This window comes from Trachemys scripta, chromosome 15 (assembly GCF_013100865.1).
Source record: "Trachemys scripta elegans isolate TJP31775 chromosome 15, CAS_Tse_1.0, whole genome shotgun sequence".
Classification (NCBI taxonomy): Eukaryota; Metazoa; Chordata; order Testudines; family Emydidae; genus Trachemys; species Trachemys scripta.
In genome coordinates, this window is record NC_048312.1 from 26,441,436 (window position 1) to 26,466,900 (window position 25,465).

General features: G+C 52.7%; 2 protein-coding genes across 6 annotated transcripts in view; one reads left to right on the top strand and one right to left on the bottom strand.

The window, feature by feature from the left end:
* Positions 1-277: 277 nt before the first annotated feature.
* SLC8B1 (solute carrier family 8 member B1) lies at positions 278-19,745 on the top strand. Its single transcript, XM_034791534.1, has 15 exons — positions 278-1,596; positions 6,306-6,458; positions 6,845-6,897; positions 7,610-7,667; positions 8,725-8,830; positions 9,438-9,605; positions 9,774-9,881; positions 9,994-10,056; positions 10,444-10,574; positions 11,475-11,616; positions 12,574-12,695; positions 13,126-13,279; positions 14,119-14,199; positions 15,131-15,195; positions 15,418-19,745. The coding sequence occupies exons 1-15, from the start codon at positions 1,417-1,419 to the stop codon at positions 15,613-15,615; spliced, it is 1,782 nt and encodes a 593-aa protein (XP_034647425.1). The 5' UTR covers positions 278-1,416; the 3' UTR covers positions 15,616-19,745.
* Positions 17,477-25,465, bottom strand: part of TPCN1 (two pore segment channel 1) — a 67,118-nt gene continuing 59,129 nt past the window's right edge. For 2 of the 5 annotated variants that reach the window (XM_034791533.1, XM_034791531.1), the window contains 4 exons: positions 25,259-25,343; positions 24,063-24,199; positions 22,740-22,820; positions 17,477-20,346 (listed from right to left, as the gene is read on the bottom strand). In XM_034791533.1, the coding sequence (XP_034647424.1) occupies positions 20,233-20,346; positions 22,740-22,820; positions 24,063-24,199; positions 25,259-25,343 (417 nt within the window). In that variant the 3' untranslated portion in view covers positions 17,477-20,232. The remainder of the gene's footprint in view (positions 20,347-22,739; positions 22,821-24,062; positions 24,200-25,258; positions 25,344-25,465) is intronic. The other 3 variants (XR_004648294.1, XR_004648293.1, XM_034791532.1) reach the window with 3 other exon arrangements.

Genomic DNA, 25,465 nt, shown 5'->3' on the forward strand with positions numbered 1-25,465 from the left:
CAGTTTCCCCATGAACAGGAGGAGGGTGTTGAGACCTTTGTAAAGCAGGCTGAGATGGCTAAGGGGATTATTATTAGAAGAGGAATAGGGGGAGGCGAAAAGAGGAAAGTTATTAAACTCCAGATGCATGACCCCCCCCCAACCATTTCTGTTCACAGTTTTGGGGAGATCTGTGTGGGTGGGGGGCAGCGCGGAGGGGGACCAAGAGAAAAGAGGAGCTTGTCCCTTTAAGAGAGGCTGGCCCTGTCTGTGTCTGACGAGGAGAGAGGTGGAGGGGGGGTGGCTGCCTGTTTGCTCTGTGGGAATCGACAGCCCGGACACACATTAGCCCGGCCCAGCCCCGTGCAGGAAGCCAGCGGGCGCGTATCGCCATTCAGCCCGGATCTGGGCGCTGGAGCCGCCTCTGCGGGGGAAAGCGAAGTTCCTCGCGGGGAGGGCTGGGGCAGCGCGGCTCGCTCCGGTCCCGGGGGTTCGTATTGGGAAAGTTTATGGCGTGGATTAAACGCGCCCGCGCTCCCCCGGGGCCAACGCCAGTGAGCTCAGGGGTGGCCCGGTTCAGCTTTTGCAATGTCCAGGTTTTATCCTGAAGTGCGGGCGCCTGGGGTCACGGTTGGAAGAACCGCCGGGCCCCCCAGCCCTGTTTACTCCCCGGCGTGCTGAGGCTGGCGTTTTGCAAGCCCTGGGCAGGCAGAAGAGGCCAGAGGCTTTGATGACACCTTCCCAGCTGGAAGGGCCAGATCTGTCTTTGCAACCCTTCGCTTCCCCGAGGCGTCCTGTATATAAACCCCCAGCCCGGTCACCTCTCACCTGTGCTGCACAGGTGCCGAAGCCCAGTCCCTGCCAACTTCAAATGACAAGGGACAGTGCAGGGAAGCCAGGCTGTGACTCCACTACCCCAGCCCAGGCCTCTGTGACCGCAGAATGGGCCGGGGGGCGCTTTAAAGGAGCCTGGAGCTGTTCAGACAGGAGCCAGCCGCATTTCGTGCCATGCTGTGGCCAGGACAGTGGTGGGTGGATGGTGAGGACACTCTGCCTGTTTTACTTTCACTGTAGTTTTTTCTTTTTTTAAAACTTCCTTGTACTTGGTCATCTTTGGCTCCTGCGTGGATGCTGAAAGTGGAGTTAAGGAGCTCTGCCTACTTTAGTGTCTTTGCCTTTTTCTCTCCGCCCGGGAAGCGGCGTGTAACAGAAGCCCAGGCATTGCAGCGGTAAAAAAACATTCATTAGCCCATGGGTTACTTCTCTATTTCGATCAACGGCTGAAATTGCAAAATTGACCAAGCAAACCTAGACACCCAAGGAAACAGATGTTGGAGGCGACTGCTCCAGAGAGAAGCTGAGGTGCCGTAATCCAAGGGCCTGGCTTTAGGGTGAGAAGGAGGTGCAGTGAACCCAGACACCGTGAACTGCCTCAGGATGGCCCTAGCGCCTGTGAGCTGCATTCTGGGGCTGCTTTGGACGCTGAGCTGCGGGGCTGGTGCTTCAGGAGCCGACTCTGGATCACGGGGTGTTGGGAGCCGAATGCCCCCCCAACTGGAAATCGGGAATGAGGCTGATGGCATCCAGTATGCCCAGCACCAGGACAGGCCTGTAGATGTAAGTATCTGAGAGCTTTGGGTACAGGGACAGTTCCCATTGACAGAGCCCTAGAAAAGTGCTAGAAAACTTCCTCAGGATGTTAAAGATCTGGGGCCAGATTCTCCCTGGTGTAAGTCAGCAGCACTACATTGGCATCAGCTGAGAATAACTTCTGGTGCATGGCTAATACATCCCTCCCTGTGGTACCTAATGTGTCTCCTCCGGAGGAGGGAATTGCCCCAGCCGAGCATAGGGGTGGGACTGTTACAGGTCTTCACTGGGTCTCTAAAACCTGACCTATTTGTAAAGTGCTCTGAGATGTACAGGTGGAAAGCACTAGCGAAGAGCTGGTGTTATTATCCTGGAGCAGCAGCCGTGCTGCACTTGGATTGCAGAGACGGTGAGAGATTAGCTGGAAGCGAGGGCAGCATTTGCAGTTCCAAGACAAAAGTGGGGGATGGCATTTGTGCCGGCCCCTACCCACAAGTCGCCATGGGCCAGCGAGCCGGCAGGATACCGACTGGGCACTGCCGGTCACATCTGTATTAGGAAGAGAAGTGAGGTCAGTGTTCATGCTTGTAAATAAATGAGTGATATGATACAAGGGACGGGTGAGCGACCTGCCCCTGCCCACAGCCCCCCTCGGGAGAGGCCTGGAGGGAAGAAAGAGCTGCCTCTGGTCAAAGCTCATTAACATATTGACCTCTCCTGCTTGCTTCACTCCCAGTATCTGCTGAGTCACCATGTGGATGTCAGACCCAGGGAACAGCCAGCCCAGCAGAAGTTCCATGTACCGATTTGTTAGCGTGTGGTGTAAATGATGCCATGGAGTAGAGCGTTAACGAGAGGAAATGGCTGAGACAGGCTGCGGGGGAGCAATGCAATTGCTTCCCAACAGCACATTAATGCTCTGGCGTTAGCCATCATTGACCTGGTCGTAGGACAACATCTCCATGAATTACAGGGTTATGAATTCCCCAGGCTGGTTGGTGCTGGAGCAGATAGTCTAGGCCTCTAGGGGCTGTGTATCCAGCCCCGCCCTTAGCTGGAGGTCCTCCCCCGCACTGGTCCAAGGCTAGCCGTTGCAGAGATTTGCTGATCCTGTATTTTTTTATGCTTGTTTGGCAAACCACGGACTTTTGCCACAGAGTCTTTCCATGTGTTTTTTGTCAGGAAGTTGCTCTGAAACTGGTGGTAAGTGGAAAGGACCTGTTCCTTCGGTATCAGGCAGACGGGGGAGTTAAGACTAGCTTTCTGTCAAGCACATGATTTTTCCAAATGTGCTAAAATCCACATGCAGACTTGGATTGTCTTGAAAATTGCTGGCTCAGGTGGGATCCAGGGTAGCATTAGTGGGCCAAACTTGAGTTCATTTGAGCCAGCCCGCTTTAAAGATCCAGCCAGCTTGAAAGAAATAAGTGAACCCGATAACATCAACATTTGATGGTTCTTATAACTTTGTATACAGTTAAGACACTGTGGGAGGTGCTGTGACGCAGTGAGTGAGATAGTGTGTGGATGCAGGACATAGGGCAAGAGTCAGCTATTAGCTATGGAACCTAAAGAGCTGTATTCTAATCTTGGGTCTGAGCCATTGGACAGTATCAACTTTAACACCCATGATTCTTCACTCATCTACTGATATAAATCATAAGCGAATCCTCTGAAATTGCTAAAGCCCTATGAGCATGAGAGGAGAACCGGGGTCCTTTAGCAAGTAGTAAAAAGCAATGGTAAAGGCTGGGGTTACATGCTGCTTTGGGAGGGCATGGAGCATTAGTTTCTATAGCTGGGGGTTCCTAGAACACCCACTTCTGTAATCTCTAGGGCGTTAACGTGGAAGGAAGATAGTAATCAGACTGATGGGATTAAAGTTTCTTATCTCAAGCCAGGGCCAGGCCCAAGACAGATGCTTTATGCCACCGGAAAGCACAGAGCCAAGTCTAGCTCTCCGGATTTGCAAGACCATGGCCCTTTTCTAAAAGCTGTGCTGTTGCAGGATGGTGCTCCACCAACTCTTGGCCTTGCTGGCCGAGCACAGGGCTGGAAACCCATCCAGAGCCTTACAGCTGATGCCTGCGGCTGGTTTTTGAAGATCCCCAGCAGAAACTGTCCTTGCGGAGCAGAGCGAGAGATGTGCATTCATCCTGGCCTCTCTGCTGAGGAAGGACTGGGAAAGGATGCCAGCAGCATCCACAGACTTATGGGACAGTTACTTTGGGCTGTCCCGTTTGGTTCAGTTCGTTAGCATCTAGCACTAGCTCAGGACTGACTGATTGCAGGCAGCCTTCCCTCCCCAGAGCAGCTAACGCAGCAGCTGAACACAAATAAGTGTAGTTCTTCCTTTGTGGTGACGGGCCTGAGGCAGAGTGGACCAGGCCTGTACTTTCTTTAGTCTTCCTGACTTCCCCCTGCGATGACATTTTCAGACCAAAGACACCAAGCTTCATGCAGCTCTATAAAGCCACAGAGGATGGCTTACAGGGCCCAACGTAAGGTTTGAAGCTATAAAAGCAGGGGTTCAAGGCCCAGCGGGGTTGACCTCGCTGCAGGGTGGTCGAGTGGATAGAGGGCTGTGAGGCGGGAGAGCTGAGTTCTATTCCTGCCTCTGACCCGCTGGGTGACCTTAGGCAAGTCAGTTCCCCTCTCTGTGCCTCAGGGCTTGTGTACAATTTGAAAGGCTACAGCTGCAGCACTTCCCTGTACAGTCCCTGCCCAGAAGGGAGGGGTGCTCCGGTCGCTGGAGTTAATCCACCTCCCCTGGAGGCGGTAGCTAGGTCCATGAAAGAATTCTTCTGCCAACTTAACGCTGCTTACACCGAAGGTTAGGTCAATGTAACTACATCACTCAGGGGTGTGAACCCCCTCCTGCCCCAAGCAATGTAGCTGGGTCGATCTGATTTTTTAGTGGAGGCCAGCTGTCAGTTTTCCCAGCTGTAAAGTGGGGCTAAAGATACTAACCTTTGGGATCTAGTGATGGGAGGAGCTAGGTAAGAGCGAAGGGTTCCCCTTTAACAGCAGGCTGCCAGGGCAGGCCCAGGTGCCGTGGTGACTCAGTTGTAGGCCTTCTGCCCCGTTCTGACTGAACCCGGTGGCGTTGTTTCTGCCCTCACTCCTCAGGACTGCAGCAAGCCTGTAAATTATAGATGAATCAAACCGATGTGACTGGCTGCTCCCCGCGCGTATGGGAATGCAGTCAGGCCAGGCAGTGCTGGGCCTGCCCAACCGGGCACTGTAGCTGGGTGTTTCTGAGTTGGGATCAGATGATTAACGATGCCGGCATTGTATTTAAATGGTGAATAACGAGGCTGGGAGGTTAACGCCCCTGGTCACCTTGATCTTTGGGCTGGAATTTCTGGCTGGATGCAGGCTCTCAGCACAGCTGTGCCTGGATGATCCTGTCTCCACTGAGGACTTTCTAACCCAGCAGGTCTCTAGGCGGCACAGTGGTTAACACCCCAGCAGGGCAGGCTGCACTCATGTCACAATGCCAAAGTCCTGGCTTCCCCTCAGTCGCACATCATCTCCCAAAGGGGCATTGCGTGCTCCAGCCTAGGCAAAACCACCCCAGCATTCCCCATGCTCACACTCTCCACTGATGTGCGAAGAGGGGGGAACATGCCCTGCCCAAAGGGCTGCCCCAGAGTTACTCAATGTGTTCTGGCTGGCACAACGGACCTTCAGAGAGAGAGTGTGTAAAATAATCCCATGAGCCAGCGCTGGAAGAATTTAAGAAATTCCTCCACCCAGACAAGGGCTCAGAAGGTGAAAAATTCTCATCAGGACCCGTCTGCCCTAGAAATACCATGATGTCAGGGAACCCGACTGCAGCTCAGTTGCCCCCCTCGCCTAGTTACAGACCTGGCTCCTCTCTCTGGCGTATCTGACCAACACCCACTCAGGGTGGTGCTCCATCCCCCTACAGGGATTGTCTTTCCTTTCTGTGTTTGTACAGCACCTAGAGCAAGGGAGTCCTGATCCATGACTCGGATAGCTCCTAGGCACTATCATAATACAAATAACAAATCATAAATCATAACCAATGAGCCTCTGCTGCTGGTAAGATTCAGAAATCCCCAGTTCGATCCCTGCTGCCGGTGAAGTGTTCTCACGTGCTGTGCCTTCGCTGGAGCTAGGCCGAACCAAAGGGGCAAAAAGGGGACCTGTAATTCTCCATAGAGGTACAGCTCCACAGGCAGCAGCAAGGATAGGAGAAGTGGGGTTTTAATTAGGGGTTTCCACCCCGTGCTCTGGCCAGCATTAGACAAATGCTGGAGCCTGAAACGGAGGCCCAGAAAGAGGAAGTGACTTGCCTAAAGTCACCTAGCAGGTTAGAGTCAGAGACAGGAAGAGAACCCAGGTCTCCTGAGCTGCAAGCCAGTGCCCTACCCACTAGGCCATGCTGCCTCTTAATAAGTGGTGGAATCTCCTTCCTTAGAGGTTTTTAAGGTCAGGCTTGACAAAGCCCTGGCTGGGATGATTTAGTTGCGGATTGGTCCTGCTTTGAGCAGGAGGTTGGACTAGATGACCTCCTGAGGTCCCTTCCAACCCTGAGATTCTAGGATTCTAAGTGTAATGCAACAAACACCATCCTGCAGCCATTTAGCTACCAGCTCAGAGTGCCCAGGTGGCCTGCCAGCCTGCTTTTCAGGGTAGGCCGTAGCTGCACCCTGGCTTTCCAGGGCGTGTTGCTGGCGCTTGGCTTGTGACTCCTCCTCTCTTGGCAGTGCTGGGAAGTACGGACCCAGAACAGCTCCAAGTGGTGCCACTTCATCCAGACCAACCCGGACTGCCAGATGGACAGCGGCTTCCTCAACTACCTGAACGGGGTCTTCTGCGTCTTCCCCTTGGGGCTGCTGCCGCTGGTGGTGACCTTATACGTAAGGTTCATCGGGCGGGGAGGCCCTACAGGGCGGGATTGAGGGACGGTTGTGAAGGGAGATCTGGAGGGAGGAAGTGACTCACCGACTGGCAAGGCGGTGGCGAGTGTTACAGACAGAGCATTACACACCATGGTGTGACCTGGCCCCTCGCCCTATGGCCACCCGGGGGGAGCAGGGAGAGGCACAAGGAGAGGCTCCGAAAGTGCTGGGTCCATTTAAGTGCCAAACAGTAGCAGCTTCTCCCTGCCCCTTTTCTCCCGCGGCTGTTTTTTTTCTTTTTTTGGGGGGGGGGGGGGGGGGGAATTACCCAGATGTCCCTGGGTTTCATCTTTGCCCCCGTCCCCCATCCTGCCCTTTGCTAATTCGCCGTTGGCTTGTTGCAGGTGCTCTGGCTGCTGTATCTGTTCCTCATCCTGGGAGTGACAGCTGAGAAGTTGTGAGTAGCTGCTCGGCCCGGTTCCTCTCCCCAGCGGGAGCGGGGTGCTGCGGGCAGAGAACTCCCCCGGCCCGGACAGCTTCACTTCTCTGTCTAGCCAAGGCCAAAGCCCGAGCAGGGCTAGCAACTGACACGTTCTAGTGGCCGGCAGGTGGTTACATTCCCTGTAACCCCTGCCCTGGATGCCGTAATAGCAAGAACTGCCTCGAACCCCCATTCCCCAGGCACGGCCCCCTTCGTGGTGCGCCTCCATCTGCCGGAGAGAGGGATGGCAGATCTGTGCTCTACGGGCAACGTCCGATTCCTCTCTCAGGAGTCACCTACAGAGCCGGGGGCTCCTACTCTAAGAAGTCACAAACCGAATGAGGTTGATGGGCTCTGTAGAGGACCCTTGTGGATGGTGGTTTGCACTTAAGATGCAGGGGGGGCTACAGGTTAGGACTGAGGGGCATCGACAGAGCTGGGGCTGGAGGGAGGCTAGGACTGGAGTAGTGGGGATGGGGGGTGTAGGGGGGAAGTTATGCAGTGGGGTGCAGGAACTTTCCACAGCACCTTGTCTACACCTCACTGGTTCCAGCCAGGGTCACCAGCCCCTGGCTGGCCCAAGACTTGACATTCACTTGCTGCTAATTGCAGACTGGATTGTCCCCACGCTGGCTCCAGGACTTGTGAATCATTTGATTGTACCTGCTTGTGTCTTCTCTCTCTCCAGCTTCTGCCCCAACTTATCTGCGATCTCCACCAATCTGAGACTGGCCCACAACGTAGCAGTATCCTTCTGTCTCTCGGGGCACGGAGGTTGGGAGAACTGATCTTTCTGCGGGCTGGGGGAGTGGGGAAGCCAGTGAGGACCAGCTTCAAACACAGAGCAACACCACCACCATGGAGGAAGCTTTTGAGGAAGTGAAACGTGCTGGGAATGGACTGAGCGGGAGGTAGTGGGAGACCAGCCCTGGCACTGCTGAGTTATGGGCAAGGGGGGCATTCGTGCCAGGGCTGTGCTGGAAGGGGCCAGCTGGCCAAAGCCAAGAGCTATTCGATACATTTTCCAAGCTGTGGAAATGATTGTTTGCGGAGAGCCCATTAGAATATTAACCTTCATTACCTGGGCTAGCCAGCCACTAGCCCAAGGACAAACCTCTGAGCCAAGAGCTGGTATGTAAGAGTGGAAAAGAGCCTCCGTGAGTCCAGGTGCAATGAGGTCTTGGCTGCTATTCACCCTCCTTTGCAAGGAGTTCAGAGGTCTACGGCTGAGATAGCGTAAGGGGGCAGGGGCTTTGCAAAAGTCCTCAGTGCTGGTCTGACTAACTCTGCTCCCGGTGAAGCCAGGGGGAGTTTTGCCCTGGACTTCAATGGAAGCAGAGCTAGGTCAGCGCTTTCCAGACTCTCATGCACTATTGTAGAGCCAGGCCAGGAGCCCTGCGGCTCTGATCGCTGTGGCAGTGTCACGCTCCAGTCCCCTGCACTAGCTTCCATCCAGACATATTTCCCAAAGGAGGGCTGCAGCATTATCCCCATTTTACAGAAGGGGTAACTGATGCACAGAAGTCACTTGCCTAGGGTCACCCAGTAGGCCAGTGACAGTGTGGGGAGTGCAACCTGGAGCTCCTGATTCCCAGTCCAGTGTGCTGCACACTTGATCAGACTGCCTCTCAGCTGTGCTCCCCCAGTGGGAATTCCTCGGGAAGGTCCTGGATTGCTGGAGCAGGCAACGGAGCTCCTGCAGGCCTGGGGCTGGATTGCCTGCCTGCATGTGGTGGGAGCGAGGGAGGGGAACAGTGTAGAGACGGTGAAGCGTCAGCTCTTCCTTGACGTTCTCCTCTCCATGGCGTCACCTTCCTGGCCTTTGGGAACGGCGCGCCCGATGTCTTCAGTGCTGTGGTGGCGTTCTCCGACCCCCGGACTGCCGGGCTGGCTATCGGCGCTCTCTTTGGTATGGAACAGCACCTCCTCCTCCCCAAGGACCCCCAGCGGGCCCAGCCACAGCTCAGCAGTCCCTCTCCGTGCACGTCTCCTCCCTCCACTGCCCAGGGCTCAGCTTCCTTCCTGGGGGGTTTTCTCCCTGGGTCCGTTCCAGGCCCGATGGTTTCATAGCACCAGCCTGCGGCATGGTGCCTTGCTAACCAACTCTCCCTCGCCCCCAGCATCTTGGCATAGACTATCCTTACATGTTGGGCATGGTGTCCTGACTTCCGTCCCCCCAGCCCCACTCTCCAGTAGACGGGGTGGCCTCCTCTGAGATCATCGTTGGTGCTGATGCGGGGCATGGCCAGGAGGAGGTGCTATAGGGGCAGAGTGCCTGTCAGCTCCTTGTTCTGACTGGTCTGGTCCCCCGAGGCAGCAGGAACTCGGCGGTGGCTTTGCAACCCAGTCCCTCGGCCCTGGGCTTGATGCCAGGTGTGTTCCATTCTCCAGCTGCCCACCCGCAGACTTGCCAGTGCAGCAGGAAGTGGCCAGCGGCTCAGGGCCAGGGAGCCGGGGGGAGGGGGTCTCCTGCCAACTGCCCAGCGGTGCGGACTTGGCCCCGTTTGCGTTCACAGGCGCGGGCGTGTTTGTGACCACGGTGGTGGCTGGCGGGATCGCCCTGCTCAAGCCCTTCACGGTGGCCTCCAGGCCATTCCTCAGGGATGCCGTCTTCTACATGGTGGCCGTGTTCCTGACCTTCACAGTGCTGTACTTCCGGAGGATCACCCTGGCGGGGGCGCTGAGTAAGTCACCGGCCTGCAGCAGGCAGATCTGGCGGGGCAGGGAGCCAGTTGCAATCACCACCAGGGGGAGCGCAAGGGGGGGCTGGCGGAGGGTAAGATCCTGTGGCTGAGGGGGGCGGCGTGGACGGGGGAGGCTGAGTGTGAAGCTATTTCCCCCTCTCTGACCAGGCTACCTCGGGCTGTACATCTTCTACGTTCTGACAGTCGTGATCTGCACCTGGATTCACAGGAGGCAGCGTGGGGAAGGGTTGTCCCCTGCCGGCTCCGGCCAGCCAGGTAAGGGAGCTGCCATGCAGGGGACCCACCAGGCCTCTTGGGTCCCCACAAACCCTTCACAGTCTCGAGCTTCTTCAACATACCCACCTCCACCTTCTCTCGTCTCCTCCAGATCGTGCGTCTGACCCGGAAGATGAGGATTCCCTCTCCTCCAGCGTTCACAGTGAGGAGTACGGTAGGTCTTTCCCTGGCTAGCTGGGGCCAACCGGGACATGCTCAGCATTGTCCACCTCCATCGTCATGAGTAGGCCGAGTGGGCCATGAGCATCTGCGCTACTTCAGTGGCTCCCTGGTCAGCCGTGCTTGTGCTCAGTCAGGGGGAAGCCTGGGGCTCGGTGAAGAGGGAGAATGGATTTTCCTTGAGTGTCAGGCCAGAGCTGGGCTGAGGAACGAGCACGTACACCCATGTCCCCAAAGGGGCTGATCACGCACCGATCCCCTTGGCAAACCTTGGGCAGAAGAAGAGACTCCCAGGGACGTAGGGAGTAGCTCCAGCAGGGTCCTTCTAGTCTGTGAAGCTTAAGAAACCCAGCCCAGCTCAGCCTTTGTGCCTCTCTTGCAGAGGAGGAATACCGGCCCCTGCTCCCCTCCGAGGAGGGGACTCTACAGATCCTGACCAAGTCCGTGAACCCTCTGGATCGCAGGAAGTGGAGGAGGAAATCCTGCTACTGGAGATTCCTCAAGGTTTTCAAGGTGCCTTGGTCGCAGCCCCTTGTTACTCCTCTAGCGCGTGGGGCGGGAAGCTGGGCTTGGGGTGCAGTCTGGGGCGTGCCGTAGACATGGGACACCCAGGAAACAGAACATCCTTGCTGATGATACAGACAGGTCCCCTCTCTCGTTCTGCCAGCCCACTCCCAATGGGGGTAGAGGATCATCCTAGGTCTCCCTTCAGCACAGGTTGGGGACCAACCTCTCAGAGTGCAGTTCATGAAGGTTGCACGCTCGAGCGATCTGGCTGAGCTGTCAGGAGCCTGCTACGATGCATCCTCGGAGCAGCGTGCCCTGTATCTGCTGGACATGAACGTAGGGTTGCTGGTCCAGTAGGCAAATCTCTCAGAGCTGGCCTGGATGTGAACTGGGGATAGAAGTGAAGGCTCCTGGCTCCCATCATCCACCAGTCGCTTTCTAAGGCCTCACCCCACATCCACCGGCGAAGTGTCCGGGTCACTCTCCAGGAGCGCGGCTGGGTCCCCCAGGGCTGCACTGAGCTCTTCAAACTTCTTAGCTGAGAGAACTCTCCAGGCAGGGGAAAGCCAAGCGCAGAAGTCGCAGCCTAAACAGTGAAACTTCGGTACGTAAAGGGACGCAGCCCAAAGCCATGGCTGGGCACCTCCGTAAATGGCCTGTTTTCAAAAAGGGAGGGCTCTGAGAACAGGCCAGCACCAGGCCGGCAGGGATTGGCCTTTGAAAACATTGGCCAGTGTTTCTGTGGGGATCTGCTGGGGCCACACGAGAACTCTCCCCACAAACCTCTGGCTTTGGAGAGTGGGAGTTCTGCGAGGCTGGGGTCCGCGTGGAGAAGGCTGCTCTCTAAAGCCCACCTGCAAGTTGAACCCTATATAAGCTGCCTCCTTGGGGGCGGTCTCTTCCCAGATGCCGGTGGAGTTCGTGATGCTGCTCACGGTGCCTGTGGTGGATCCCGATCAGGAGGACCACAACTGGAAGAGACCTCTCAACTGCCTGCACCTGATCACCAGCCCCTTGGTCTGCATCCTCACGCTGAAATCTGGTGCCTGTAAGAACCTGGGGTGCTCCCAGCAGTACCCCCTTGGCAGAGCCCTGGTCCCGTGGGCGGGCATCCCACGGCCGTAGGCGGTGCAGCTCGCCCGGCTTTGCAACTGGGATTGAAGGGAGCAAGCTCAGCGGCTGCCTCGCGTGTCTGGGGCCGGGGCCAAGGCTGTGGAGCAATCACTCAGGAAGTCTAGGCATTGCTCCACGGATCCTCAGGCCGCTGGGCTCCCTTCCCTCTTGTGGGGACGGGGCGGGCAGGAGGAAGATGGGTAAGATCAGCGACAGAACCTCTCGAGTCCCAGCTTCCGCTGGGTGCCGCTCGGCCTCTCGGCTGTGAGCTAGAGGAACTGAGCATTGTGCTGGGGGCTGCCAGGAGAGCAGAGAGACTGTTAGCTCTGCTGGAGTAGGGGGGAAAAAAAAATCAAGATGATTGGGGACATCTTGGGCTAAAACCTCTCTCGAATAGTTGTGCACTGTTTCTATCAGCACTGTCCCCCCCCCGCCAACCCACCCAGAGGTGGCTGCATTTCAGTGCTGGGGGGGGAATCCTCAGCTGCTGTACACTGGTATATTTGGCTTTGCTGCAGCTGCTCTGACCCCCCCCGCCCCTGCAGGCGGTGTTGGGGGAAGAGGGGCGGTGAGTGCGGCGTGCACTGTGCTCTGGCAGTCCTCACCAGCAGAATTGCCCCTCAGGGGCCAGAACAAGTTCTTAGGCTAATTTAACTTGTACGAAGGATCCTGACCAGCCACAGGTTCGGGGGCTTGGAGTCCCCGGGCAGCCCATCCTTGAGCTCCATTGAGGACCGAGACCCGCTTTCTTCCATGGGTTCCTGGTGGGTCCCTCCGTGGTCTGAGGGGCAGTTGGTGCCCACTTTGCCCAGTTGGGCATCAGGCTTTCCCAGCACCGGGACGTGCTGATCCTCACCGTGGCTTTCTCTCTCCCTCCCCACCCCCCGTGCAGATGGGCTGTATAAAATCCAGGGGGTCTTCCCAGTCTGGGACCTGGGAATCCTGATTGGTGCTTTCCTGGCTGCTATTGTCTTCTGCACTACAAAGAACGAGGAGCCGCCCAAGTATCACTGCGTAAGGACCCCTGGCATCACAGCCTCTATCTGCCGCTCTGTGGCCGAGGGGGACTCCTCCCCTCCCTTCCGGTCTATGGCCACAGGGCTCCTCCCCACCCTTCAGCTCTGTGGCCATGAGGACCCCACCCCGGCCCATCTGCCCCTCTCCACCCGGCCCATGTCTGGGAAGAGCCACAGGCCATCGAGTGCCTGGGGCCTGACTCATGTTCTGGCTGCCTGAGGAGAAAGCCAGGCTGGGACGGGACCCCACCCTAACTGCGAGGCAATGCTAGCTGGTGAACTGCCCCTTGAGAGAGGGAGGGAGGGAGCCAGGCTATGCCCCAGGGCTGGGGTGAGGACGACATTACAGAGCTGCCCCAGAGGATTTTCCACACAGCCTGGAGGCACTGATCTCACAGCGTGGCCCTGCTCTTGCTCTCTCCTGGCAGGTGTTCGCCTTCCTGGGTTTCTTGGCCAGCGCCCTGTGGATTAACGCAGTCGCCACCGAGGTGGTCAACATCCTGCGGACCTTAGGCGTGGTCTTCCAGCTGAGCAACACCGTGCTGGGCCTGACGCTGCTGGCCTGGGGGAACAGCATCGGCGGTGAGCGGATCCAGGCGTGCGGCAGATTTCCCAGCGCAGGCTGGCTGGTCCTGGCCGGCATTTGCCGGCCCTGGAGCCAGGGGCAGGCCAAGCAGCAGGGACTTTAATCTGGGTCCAACGTGTAGTCAGCTGTGTCCAAACCCCGGCACAGTGACCTTGGCAGCTGGTGTGGGGGGAGGATGCGTGCCCCTCTGTTCTCCAGCAGGAGGACGTGGTGGGTGAAGCTTGGAGTTCATGCCTCCCAGTGGCAGGATCTTTGTGGCTTCCATCGCCGCCGTTCCACCAAGAGCAGCCGCCAGCTGATTTGCACACACGTGGCATCCTTAATAGAGCACGTCCCCTTCGGTCCCGCCACCGATTCCCCGTAGCGCATATGCTGCAGGGTATGAAGGCTGCCATGTATTGGGAAATCCAGGACTTTGCCACTGTATTGATCTCGCTGCTCTTGATGGTGGTAGCTACGTGGTGGCATTTCCAGCAGGAGGTTACAGCAGGGAAGCAGCTTCCAGTGCTACAGACCACTTAGCCTGTGTCCTCCGCTTGTCTCCACGGAGGTGCCAGGGCTTCATTCCCAGCAGGCTGTGCCAACTCATGCACGAGAGTCAGGGTTTGGATACACACCGCCCTCTGTGCAGCATGGCTGGGACTGCGTGGCTGAGGAGGGAGCCAGCCCTCCACCACAAAAGCATCCATGCAGCATCCAAATCCCACTTAGGGACACCTCAAAAGAAGCCCAGCTCTAGAGATGGAGCCTTCCTCGCGCTGGGTCTCATGAGCTTAGAGGTTGCTGTCTGCACCACTGGCACATGCAGACGACGTTCGTTGTTCTTCCTTTGCAGACACTTTCTCGGACCTCACCATGGCGCGGCACGGATACCCCCGCATGGCCTTCTCTGCTTGCTTTGGGGGCATCATCTTCAGTATCCTTTCAAGCTTGGGCTCCTTTGGGCAATTGCTAAATCTGGTAGCATGGCCTAGTGGATAGAGCTCTGGACTGGGCCGCAGCAATCCCGGGTTCTGTTCACAGTTCTGTCACTGACCTGCTGGGTGACTTTGGGCAACTCTCCGTGCCTCTATTTCCCCATCTGTAAAACAGTCACAAACCGAGCCAATCGTCAATCACAGATTAAGTTGGACTTAGAACTTCAGGTTTCCCATGTGCCACGCAGACCGTTAACCCTTGCGGTATCCATGGTAGGCAGCAGTGGCCATACTGCACAGATGGGAAAATGGGGCGGGGGAGGGGTGGAAAAGAGGAAAGAGAGATTGTGACTTGTCCCAAGCCACATGGCAAATTAGTGCCAAGGGCAGGATTAGACCCCAGGAGTTCCTGGCACCCAGGCCCTAGGTTTCCCCCGGCTGTGTTGAAAGAGATCCATTCAGCACCTGCTTTTGCTGGCAGCCTTCCACGATGCGATCAGGGATTCTGGCTAGGAAAGGAAAACTAGGCTGAACAGAGCCCATTTGCCTAGGGGAGGAACGTGTGCCCCAGGAGGAGCCATCTGGACCCAGCACTAGAGGTGCCCTTTTTTACTCCTGCTCTGTTCATCTCTCAGGAAGTTGTAGGGTCCCCCATCTTGGTAGCAGCTGAGAGCTGGGGGGAGGCTGGCCGGTAGCCAGGTCTCAGCCATTTGCAGGCCCTGGATTGTAGGACTCTGGGGGGGAACAAGCCCTTTCTCCAGGGAATCAGGGCGGACAGGCCTCAGCTGTCTGTTCCTTCCCTCCTTCGCCAGGTTAGACTGGTCAAGCCCATGTCTCCCCAGACAATCCAACTGTTCGTTAGCCCACTTTTGCCCCCTAGTGGCTAGTTCCATTTCCTGCAGGGTTTTTTTTCCCTGAGCCTGGCCGCAGATATGCTGGTGGGAGTGGGACTGGGCTGTTTGCTGCAGATGACAAGCAGCCAGCTGGCAGTAAAGGTAGGTCTGTCTCTCGTGCTTGGAGACAAGGATTATCGTGGCCCTTTTAGGATTTACTTCGGGAACCCCTGTTCTTGGAGTCTCAGGAGGGCACCTATTTCTGGCAGGTGGCTCCTGGCTGTACAAGGTTGGCTGGAGGTATAGAAACCCACAGTGCTGATGCACCGGCCCCTGAAGTAACCACGTGGCACCAAGAATTAACTCTCCCCTTTCCCTTCTCAGCTGGAGCTGGATGGTCTTCTGGTCTGGATTCTGGCTGGAGCACTGGGGCTGAGTCTGGTCTTTTCCTTCATATCCGTGCCGGCTCAGTGCTTCCAGCTGGGCCGAGGGTACGGGGTCTGCCTCCTCCTCTACTACCTGGCCTTCCTCACGGTAGCGTTGCTGACAGAGTTCAAGGTGATCCAGCTCCCTGCCCCTTGACGGCATCGCTGCCGGACGCCATCTTGTCTCTTAGCACCTCTGGCGAGAATGGTGGGAGCGGGGTGACGAGCCTGCAGGGCTTGGACCAACAGGCGACAGCGGGATGGTCAGATGCAGGAGAGCAACTGGCATGAGACTTTCCACATTCGCTGGCTGGGCCAGTTCTATTCCCAGTGAATCACTGAAGGACACGCCACCAGGAGGGGAGGGAGACGGAGCTCCCTTCCTGGCGAGCACAGCTCTGGACACGTATCCATTTCTCTACGCTGAAGGCATTATGACAATTGGAACTTCCCACCTGGAGGGCGCGTGCTTTTGATCCTGTACACTAAGGTTCCCATGACCCTGCCGCCCCAGGAAAGGAAACTGGAGCGGCAGGAGGTGAGGCTACATTGCCGCACTGTTTAGACATCCTCTGGCCCAGGGGCTACCCAGCCAAATGAGAGGTCAACCTGGGGCTGCCGGGACTTCGTCACTGGGACTCCACTGCCAGTATTAACTTCCAATTGATTATTTTAAGGAAAGGGATCATTTAGATTTAGAACCGGGACTGTTTTGTTAATTAAAGAAAGATTGGTTTTCAGAGGAAGGCTTTGCATTACATTTTAAATGGGGATCAGTTTAAATCCCTGCTGCCGTAAGTGGCATTTTGCAGCTGCACAGAAAGGGCAGGTTTTTTAGCCTTCCCCCTATATGACAAGTGATCATTATTCATGGGACAATAAAGCAATTCTGTGAAATGACCGTTTCAGTGCAACTTGGAAAGACTTGTCAGTGCTCCAGTGGTCTCGCTACGTACCCTCTTAGTCTCTGGAAAACGAGGTTAGGCTCACATGCTTTACGGAAGGGTTACAAAATAAAACGTTCAGTGGTTTCTGCCTAGTGACTCTTTGTGCAATGCCTATGACTGGGGCTCACAGGAGCTATTACAGTACATCTGTCCACCCATGGAGCAGTGGGGAAATACATCACTGCAGCAGGAACGACAGACGCAGGAAGGGCAAATGCAGCAGTGCTGTGGCAGAAGCTTGTACCATACCCAGCAGTGCTGGGAGTACATTTCTGTTGCTCTAGTGCTGACGGGAAGTAGCAATCGTCTCCCTTCAATAGTGAAGGACCCCTGAACAGCAGTCACGAGTGGATTAGTTTGCCATTAAAGAAGAAAACAATCCTCTTGGTTTCCTAGGAAATTGCATTGTCAGGGCTTTCTTTAATCCTGGGTCAGCACTGTGCTTGGATTGAGTGACCACAAGGGTTAGTCATCGGGCCTTGTGCAACAGGGATGGCAAGAAGCCTGGTGAAATAAACTTATCCATCGACACACAGGCAGCTCAAGGAGTGGAGACGGCATGAGGGGGAGAAGAAATAGTGGTGAACATTTGGAGTTGGAGTTGTGGCAGCGTCAAATGCCCGGAAAAGTGAACTGCACAATTCCAAGAGATTGTTCTCAGGTGCCAAATCTGCACAAGATTTAAAAACCATCTAAAAGTGATATTAAAAAAAAGCCCATTTTCAACAGTGACAGGCTCTTAGGATCTTATATCTCACTGAAAGTAAGACACACCTGGGCTCCTAAGTCACATACAAAAATGGGATCTAGGCACTTCTGAAAATTTCACTCCAGACCACAAGGGACAACTCTGGAAAGGAAGCAGCCAATTTACAGAATCCTAGGGTTACTTAGCATTTTAAATGTATCGCAGCAGAAGTTTCCGGCAACTTTTAGAGGGGGGGGCAACAGGGAGGGTCTCTGTGCCTAGCAACTGCAATCTAAGGACAGGGATCCTCTCAGTTTGGCAATAGCTCACCCACGAACCAGGTTATTGAAACGGACACAGGAAAGAGGAGCGAGGCAGCTGTCTTTATGTAGCAGAGGGTGTTTTTATTAATGTGCCTGAAAATCTACAGACTGTTGTACAGACCTGTCCATAAAGTTATTTATAAACAAACCGCCAGCATACAAAACCCTGCAGTGTTTCCTCCCTTATCCCTACAAAATGATTGTCTTTGTAGTTACGGTAAGTCAGTGTCTACGAAGGGGATGGGGAGGACAATTGGAAGGGGATGCCCCGTACTCAAACTTTTTTCCCTTGCGACTGTTAAGTCCTTTGGAAAAAGTAACCTCTACAAACCTCCTCAGTTTGAAAAAAATATATATATACACACAGTGGACATTTCAGGCCAGATCAAAATCTCAGCAGTAAAACCACAGAAGGGCAGAGTAGCACTTTTACTCTGGAACACGTCTTTCAGCAATTTTGTGCACCCTTCATCACGAGTTCTCTCTTGAAAACTCCATGTTTTGCAGGTTCATACCCCCTTTCTATAGTCCCGGTGCCCCCAGGAGTGCAAAAAGGCCTGAATGATGGCTTTGAAAATTGTCTTTTTTTACTTCCCTAACAGCTGCATTTGTTTTTAACCCCTACAATCCTGGTGCTTTCCATCCTGCCAGCAACGAATAGAAGTTGTGCTTCTGAGCATCTAGAGACTAGGGTAGAGTGGAACGCCAGAGCTAGGATTCCAGGCGTAGCAGCAGACGTGCTCTTTTCAGGGTTGCCCATCAGTGAGTGTCCTGGATGTGAGACACACAATTTGGAAAACGGCCCCGATTTCTCAAGAGGGAAGCTCGGCAGGGCTCAGGTGTCCTGTCATAACTCTGGAGTCCGTTGCACACAAAAAGGAAGCAGAGAGTTTCATTTGAGTATCCAATGAATTCCCAGAATGCAGCAGTGAGGACAAGCAGCATGCAGTGGGTGCAGGTGTGGTGACTACCATCTCATTCACTTAATCAGAACACTCTGAACCACTACCCATAGAGGGGGAGGTTGTCAAAACCACGTGAGACTTAAATCATCAGGAACTGGGCTCTTAAGACATTGAGATGCTTTTGAAAAATCTCACCATAGGCCATAATGGGAATGACAAAGCAACTCCTAAATGAACAGTGCAGCCAGCTGTGGAAACTTTCCCTTCCTTTTCTCAATATAGTGCGATATGGTCCTTCACAGTGGGTCTAGAACTCCAAGGATGAGGGGGTATTAGGATTAATGCTGTCTGATTTAGGAGGGAGGCAGTCTCCCATGCAATAGTTTTGGAGTGCAGATTGCCAAAGGGATTCCTAAAGGTTCACTTCATTTAGAGGGGCCCACCCACTGGAGGCAGCAAATTTCAAAGGTGAGATGCCATGGCAACCTCTCCTTTGAACTGCCAATGCACATGTGCCATGACTATATGCTTTTAGAATACTTAGCACTTTCCATACACAGACCGTGGCATGCTTTACGCAAGTGGGTTTCGTTACTCCCATTGTGGGGAAACAGAAGCACACACAGATTAAGTGACCTTGCCTATGGTCCCGGAGCAAGTCAGAGCACAGAACAGAGCAGAGCTGCCTCTATATATGATACAGAAGGGCAGGTGGATGGAAGAGTTGATTTCCACATCTCTAAGTCCAGTTCTCCCATTAGAAAAGCTTCCCAAACTGGCCCTGATTCATAAAATCGTGGTTCCCAGAGCTCGCAAGAGAGAAGGCAAAGGAGAAAAGTTCCCTTGTGGTCACGTCAACCTGCCTGGGAAATCAAAGGTGACGTTACCCCGTTGGTGACTGCACAGAGATGCTGTGCAGGCACATGCACACACACCTCCCCAGCACTTCTCAATCCAGCCCCACTGAAGCTCAGTCACTAACCTTGTGCTGTCTCATTCTCATACCAGGCAAAGATCTTCCACTTATAAACTGGAGGGTGGAATGGCAAAGGCTCAGCATCACCGTCCTGTGGAATTTGCATCTCACCTACTGACAGATCGCCAGAGTTTTGGGATTTGTCAAATGGCTTCCAGCCTGCATAGCACAGAACGCTAGAGAGAGAACTTTGATAGCTTCAGCAAGGGCATTGATCCAGAACTCGGTCAAGTCTCATCACTTTTAGTAAGGATCCAAAGAACTACTGGATCTCAGTCCTACAGCCGTCCTCCAAAGAACGGATTTAAGAGGTTGGATGAGCTACTCAGGAATGAAACAGGGAGTGTCTCTAGAATGGTCAATAAGCGTAGGTAGTTAGAAAGAGGCAGAATGGGTGTAGATTGAAGTGGTAAACTTCTCATCCAACCCCACCTTGCTGGATACTAGATGGGGAGGGAAATACAAACTTGCTCCCCGATTCTTTTATTTAAGAATTAATGGGTTAAAAACTATATTTTAAGCACAGAACTTCAATATTAGCAGGTGGGTTCAGTGTTATTTCCTTCTTCCAAAGGATTAAATATCCCTCCCCATGGTTTCTGACTGGTAAAACTAGGCGTGGGCTCGTGTTGGGGAAGCATAGACCAGGAAGAACAACTGAGTATTCTGTACTAGATGGTCATCAGTCACAGTTGCAGCGATGGGGTCTTGCTGAAGAGTTATATTATAACTTTATATTTTTTTTTTGGTTCCAGCAGTCCTATTTTGAGTCCTCTGGTTCTTTGCTTTTCATTTATTCAAAGCAACTCATGATGTCTTCCAGGGGAAGAGATGTTTAAAACCAAACTTTGACTGATATACTGAATATATCTATATACATTATAAAATAATACTATGGGATTATTGCATAGAAGAATGGTTTGCACTAGCTTGGCCTAGATAACGGTCTGTGAGCGCTGCCTGAGGCCCGAGGACAGCATGTGGTTGCCGGATGGGAAGACATCTTGCCACGGATATTCTTCTTTTCTGGAATGCTCTTCATACCACTCCTGAACAGAGGGAAGAACACACCCAATGAGAAAGTCTCTTCGCCGTACCATACTACTCTCCCCTGAACAGCCACACTCTCCCCCTTCCCTGTGAAACACAAGAGAACCCAGGGGTGCGATACATCTCAAATGCTTTGGCAGTAGTAAATAGCGAGGGCTTAGTTACACTGTCTCTTTTAAGGTTTCTATAAAAATCTGTTTCTCCTCCAATGCAAAGTTTGGATACAACTGGAGCTGCTGTCAGGAAAGGGTTAACTAGAGCATCGCTGTAACATTTGCAGGATGGAAGCACTGAGCTCTCAGCTCCTGGGTTCAAAGCATTAACTATCACCCCATCACTTCACAACAGCAGGATGCACTGGGAAATCCTGGGAAGGACGTTTAATCTTTCAGTGACATACCTCCTTTGCAGGCGTTTCAGATTCGTTTGCTAAGGACAGACTGGTCATTTCACTCGCTATAAATTAGAAAAGTCTCAGCAGATTCTCACCAACACTAAAGATAAGCACCAGGGTTACACTCATTGTAGGAGCCACAGGTCATCCCACTGCTAGCAACAGAAGGGACACCAGAAAGATGCAGAGATTAACTCCTTTGGTATCCATCATCATCAAATTAGTCATGACAAATTCCTGTGGAGTTAATGGCCCCTTCCCTCCAGTGAGGGATTTTCCTGGTGAACTCCTCTCAGTGTACGAGTCTACCAGTGTTTGAAAAGGCTCCTGATGTTTAGAGTGAGTCAGCAACTTTGCAACAAAAGGCTTTTGTTAAAACCAAAATTTTGTGGAAATGTTTTGGTTTCGCCTGAACTTCCACTGGGGAGAACGAGTGCCCAAGCACCCTCAGAACAAGTAGTTGAACCTGGATCTCCCACGAAACCACCGGGCAAGTCCCTGCTCAATCAGGCAGGGCAGGGTCTCGAATGTGGAGATGCCCTAACCACTGGGCTATTAGCTAGCGTGGAGCGCTTGGTCAGTGTCTTGCTCTCATTTCCGAAAGGTCTTTGTTTAGTTCAACATTTGTTACCCATGTCAAACTGTTAATTTTTCATCACATGGAAAGCTTGTTTTCCAGTCAGCCCTGGTGATTTCACACTAAGCCTCCAAGGAAATAAAATGGCCGGAGTGCACCCACAGTTTGCACTGTTCATTAGTAAGCCCCCGCCAACTGACCCAGGAGGGGTGGGGCAGGGGAGGGCAGGCTCAAGAGAAGGAAGGATGATGCCACCTCCACTTGCTCAAGCAGTGCAATAGTCTATGCCCACAGCTCAACAGACTGACTACGGAGGCTTCTTCGCCAACATGCTCAGGATTAGCATGGTAGGAGTACCTCAGGGTTAAGAGGGAAGTTCAGCCTCCATAACCACTAAGACCATGGTCTCTCCATCGGAGACGGACACGGGCACCCTATCACGGTGCTATTTAATGGAGTAGATAAGATTAATAACTGACATGAAAGAAACTGGTAAAGATGGAAGCATGAAAACAACTGTCCTTTGCAGTAGAGACCTCCTATGGTTGAAGAATATTAGCAGGAACTGCCTCATCAGTTAATCTAGGTCCACGTTTACACTACAGCCTATGTTGGTATAATTTGTGTCACTCCGGTGTGTGAATAAGCCACCCCCGAGTGACGCAAGTTATACCAACCTAAGCGTCGGTGTAGACAGTGCTGTGTTGGCAGGAGAGCTCCTCCTGCCATTCGCGGTAATTAAGTAATTGCATAATGGAGTAATTAAGTCGATGGGAGAGCTCTCTCCCATCAGCTTAGAGCAGTGGTTCTCAAACTTTTGTACTGGAGACCCCTTTCACGTAGCAAACCTCTGAGTGACCCCCCCCCCTTATAAATTTAAAACATTTTTATAAATTTAACACCATTATAAATCCTGGCGGCAAAGCGGGGTTTGGGGTGGAGGCTGACAGCTCGCAATCCCCCATGTAATAACCTCGTGACCCCCTCAGGGGTCCTGACCCCCAGTTTGAGAACCCCTGGCTTAGAGCATCTGCACTAGCAGCTGCACCACTGTAAGCTGTGTAGTGTAGACATAGCTTCGATGTTTCTAAACCTTATTCTTCACCTACTGCCCTGAACTGCCAGGCGGTGTTGCTGGCACTGGTAAATGTGTGCTGTGTTTCACCCTGGAGAGCACTTCATTTCAGGGGCACGCACAGTTTGCGAAGCACTTTGGCCTGTAAGGGGCTACATAAGTGTATGAGGTTATGAATATTGTGAGATGCCCTTTATATACTGTATATTCTGCAGAGCATCCTGCCGTCTTGTTCTTCTGGGTGGAAGACTCCCATCATTTAAAGAACGATTAAACATTCTAACCAATGGACAGTGTCCTGCTAATCAGAAACTTATGAGGACGTTTGCAACTCGATGTTTCCTACCTGTATCTCCTCCTCGTACATTTTCATAGTTAAGTCACTTTTGGTCCTTGATCTCCGTCCCAGAAACAGCATCGATGTTTGCTGAGAAAACGAAAGTAAAGAGATATTAATAAAAATGGGAAAAAGAATCCAGGTCCTCCAACAACTCCCTGCCCCACTAGGTCACAGCTAGCTCAGTGGTGAGATGAGAACCCAAGCTTCCTGAGAGAGACTGTGCCTAATTAAACTTTCCTCATTCACCTATACCCGCTAGCTTACCCAATGGGTCTTGTTTGTTTCAACCCGCACAAGCGGAGTAACAGCCGAAGTTACTGGGACATCATTTTGGGTTATTTATAATTGAGGAGAATTAAGAATATCCTTACAGTTACTGGTTTAACTTTCTTATTTAAACTGTTATTTAAACTTTTCTTTTAAATGGACATGGTTGAGGTTAGAGCCATTTTTAGACCTAATATCTTGAAAACTGCCTTTTCTTTGGCAGATGTAACCGTCAAGAGTCCAGTTCTGAATTTTATCTGTGGGTACAATTGCTCAACATTTCAATACCCCAGCAATGAGAGATACAGCAAGCCAACTGATGCAAATGTGCTGTCATCTAGTACAGCGAGTCAGGTGTCTACAATTCGGGGTGTGGGATGGAAGGGGAAAATTCCAGCTATTACAAAAATCAGTTTAAAGTCTCCCAACATCATGAGGCACAGAGCTCTTGAAGGGAAGAGCTACAGCCTGGGACAGTTTTCAAGGTCACTTCATTTTTAGGCTTGACAATATCCCTTTTGTGATACCAGTGGTAAAAGTAATTGCCATTGTCTACAGAGAAGTAAGCCTGAAGCTTGGAACTGACAGAGCTATATTATTGCACAATGGACACAACTGTACAGTAGTGGGTCAGGTAGAAACCAAGATGGGGCAGCACAGGTGAATTACAGGACAGTGACTGCAGTATTAGGAACTCACAAAAACCAGAATGCTCCTTCCCAGTGGGGTCAGCTGGCCAGGATGGCTCTTAGCAATGTTTATTCTGTATGGTGAGATAAGTCTCGATCAGTGCTCTCTGGAATACAGTGGGAATTCAGCCCAATGCCCTGGGAATTCAACTGCAGTTTCTTCAGTGCAATGTGTTTTAAGTGCTAACCTGCAGGGCACCGATCCAGAATCCCTCCAACAGAGCAGATTCTAACAAGAGCCAAAGGCAAATGTGGAAAGGGGCTCCCTCTGCACCATAGCAGAAGAGCTCCTTTAAACCCCACAGCTGTGCCCCTGCATGTTGCGCCACAGAAGTGCAGGGATTGTGGCCTGAATCCCAGCTTCTCTCTTTACCTCATATTTGTCCATTTGTGCAATGACCTTTTGCAGCGGGGCAGTTTCAGAGGCAGCATAATTCCGTCTGTAGAGCTCAATTACGCTTGCCATTTCCTCCTTGGAGATCTCCTTCTCCAGGACAATGCCATTGTCTTCTTAGAGGGAGGGAAAGAAAACAAGGAGAAGACATTGGGAAGTCACAGTTTTAATCAGCAATGGCAATAATCCCAAAGGGTTTTCAGAGATTATAAGGCCAGAAGGGACCACTGTGATCATCTAGACTGACCTCCCATATAGCATAGGCCAGAGAACTTCCCTGAATTCATTCTGGTTTGAACTAGGGCAGATCTTTTAGAAAAAACATCCAATCTTTATTTAAAACCTGCCAATGATGAAGAATCCATCACAATCTTTGGTAAATTGTTCCAATGGCCAATTACCCTCACTGTTAAAAGTTTACTCCTTTTTTCCAGTCTGAATTTGTCTAGCTTCAGCTTCCATCCGCTGGATCTTGTTAGATCTTTGCCTGTTAGACTGAAGAACCCATTATCAAATTGTTGCCCATGTAGGTACTTATAAACCACCATCAAGGCCCCCCCCTTGCCCTTCTCTTTATTACACTAAATGGATCAAACGCCTTGAGACTGTCACTCCAAGGCTTGCTTCCCAATCCTTTAACTTTTGGGACTCTTCTGAAGCGTCACAGCCCAAAGCTGGCTGTACAGGAATAAACAGGAGGCCAGTCAAGATGTGGACGTATTCCTTTAGTGGCACAGGCCCAACCTCTTCAGACTGGGAGTTGGCAAGAGGAGCCACATCTTACCAACAAGTTAGAAAAGAACGCTCAATCAGGAGATGGCAGGTATGTTGGACTGGGAGGGTTTTTCTAGTTCCTAGGATGTTTGGGGCCAACGGTCTGATTTTTAAAAAAGGGCCGACACCTCATAGCCTTGTGTGCGCACTCAATTGGGAATGCAAATAACCACAGTTACAACTGCTGCCATTGGATATCCAGCTACCTGAGCTGGGTGCAGTCGGGTAGCTTGATATTTAAATACAGCAACTGCAGTTATTAGCAACCACAGAATTGTGGGTGCATGCGAGGAGGTTATAAAATCAGGCCTTTCCTGTTCTGTTGTTTTCTCTCCTATGCACAAGCCAGACTTTAGAGTAAAGATATACAGACCAGCAGGCTGGCCAGGCCTGCCACTAACCTTCTGAACCTTGGTTCTTTCGGGTGTAGTTCATGCGGAACACAAAAGCCTCCAGTATAAAGGCCACAATGATCGTCATCACCACCTGGGAAGAGAGCCAGAATGAGTAGACCACGTCACAAGGTTTGTAACTGCAGCGTCCTTCCAAATTTGGTTCTAACTGAACTGCACCTGAATTCTTGCTGCTTCCTCTCACCCCTCCTTTCA

Coding starts and splice junctions, on each gene's coding strand:
- SLC8B1 (XM_034791534.1), top strand. CDS start 1,417: ATGGCCCTAGCGCCTGTGAGCTGCATTCTGGGGCTGCTTTGGACGCTG. Junction 7,668..8,724: donor GACTGGCCCACAACGTAGCA/GTATCCTTCTGT, acceptor TCTCCTCTCCAT/GGCGTCACCTTCCTGGCCTT. Junction 12,696..13,125: donor AGCCGCCCAAGTATCACTGC/GTAAGGACCCCT, acceptor CTCTCCTGGCAG/GTGTTCGCCTTCCTGGGTTT.